The sequence below is a fragment of the Fulmarus glacialis genome, unplaced genomic scaffold (genome assembly GCF_000690835.1).
Source record: "Fulmarus glacialis isolate BGI_N327 unplaced genomic scaffold, ASM69083v1 scaffold43666, whole genome shotgun sequence".
Taxonomy (NCBI): domain Eukaryota; kingdom Metazoa; phylum Chordata; class Aves; order Procellariiformes; family Procellariidae; genus Fulmarus; species Fulmarus glacialis.
The window spans coordinates 16,989-18,722 of NW_009219584.1; the positions used below are offsets into that span (position 1 = coordinate 16,989).

The window sequence follows — 1,734 nt, forward strand, 5'->3', positions numbered from 1 at the left end:
TTTAATGTCCAGTTAGCCTAATCCCCATGAGGTAATAGTGACTTCCTGAATCACGCAGTGTTACTTTAGGCCAAAATGCCTCCTATCTGAGATACAATCAGAACATGTCGCAGCCTGTGGGACTCTCCCTCCTCCCCCAGATGTTCATGTCATCCTGAACTAACAGTGTAGTGCTTTTTCAGCTTTCAAGAAGCTAAGTAAACTCCATTTTGCATACTTCCGTGTGTGTGTACATATATATACATACCAGCTATTATATACAGTGATTTGCAATAGAAGCCATAAGCCTCACAAAGTAATGACTTCCAGTACAAGTTTGGATTTCTCCCCCGACAGTAAGAGAAGTCATTTTTGTAGACATTTGACACATTCATTAAAAAAAAATAATCGTGAGAACACAATTTAGAGGCATGGCTGGAAAACAGGTAAGGTACAGTCTGCAGCCTGAGCCGGATATATAGTATTGTGCAGTACATACTAAAAACTGCTCCGTATCCCAAGACGCATAAAGCACAGACGAGTGGGCAGGGGAAGCTACACAGAGGGAAGGCCCTGCTTAAGGGATCCATGCACAAAGGAAGAACAGTCTCTTACAATAACGACATAGACCACCATTTCCTTCTTTAATTCTAGGAGACTCAGAATTAGCAGCAGTAATCAAACGAGTCTGTGACCACAAGGAAAAGAGCTTCCTTTCAGACACGCAATACTCAGGATTATATTTTCAAGGTTAAAGCATAAAAGAGGGAAACCCCACCCAGGTCTATTCAAGGGAACAGCTTGTAAACAAAAGTGGCAAAGTGAGCTCACATGTAGTGTAAATGTGTTCAGACACCACATCGAAAGTTGTGCTGTCACACGAGGTCCTAAGTATTGTTGTAAATGCACAGAAGGTGCTGAAGTTGCAGAGTTTGGCTTAAAAAAGAAACCAAAATGCACCGCTCCCAGTCTAGCTGGAGAGTTGAAGGTGAATCCAGGAGGAGAAAAGAAATCCCTTAAGCACGCTAATAGTGCTTTTTTCTTACTGTAGAGCCTCAGCTCTACACACACATACAGAAATGCATACATATAAAAAAAATTGGTGCTTTTTTTTTTTTTTCTTATAAAGTGAGGGATCCTGAATAGCTTTACCAACTTGTCAGCTCCATGCTGGAAAAGGAAAGGGAGAGTGACCACAGACTTGTGCATCTGTGAACACATGCAGTTTTCACCTGGTTCATCCGACTTTTGCCGGAATGTGGCGTGGCTTTTTAACATCCCTCCCGTCAAGGAAGGTCAAGCAGCTTATGCTGGGCAAAGAGCTCCTGGGTGATGCCGTAGACATCGCAGATATAGGGTAAGGCCTCACCCAGCATAGCGACGGCTTCCTCAGGCGTGCCAACGTTCATGATTTCAAGGAAGGCGTTTCGGGGCGGCAGCGTGCAGAAGGCCACCGTGGCAGCCTTGCGAACGACCCAGGGGTGGTAGGTAGCCAGAGAAGCGTTGTAGGAGTCGGTGCAGATGACGGACGTCCGGGAGTCCTCCCGGCCGGTTCTCAGCCCCTCCAGGAAGAGCTGCAGCCAGCGCAGGGCCCGGTGCAGGCGCAGCACCGTGCGGCAGCCGGAGTCGGGATGGCCGGACCGCTTCTGGACGTCCACCAGCCCGTTGGCTAGCTCGTACTCCACCATGGACTGCAGCGACCGGTACTTCTCCCGCTGCTCGCCGCGGCAGTAGTTCTCCATGATCTCTACCTTG

The 1,734-nt window shown here is 47.8% G+C and overlaps 1 protein-coding gene across 1 annotated transcript; it reads right to left on the bottom strand.

Annotated features, from left to right (window-relative positions):
- Positions 1 to 1,265: 1,265 nt before the first annotated feature.
- Positions 1,266 to 1,730, bottom strand: CPTP (ceramide-1-phosphate transfer protein; the record flags this gene model as incomplete). Its single annotated transcript, XM_009580426.1, has 1 exon — positions 1,266 to 1,730. A coding segment is annotated over one exon (465 nt), but the record flags the coding sequence as incomplete, so codon positions are not given.
- Between the last annotated feature and the right edge of the window lie 4 nt (positions 1,731 to 1,734).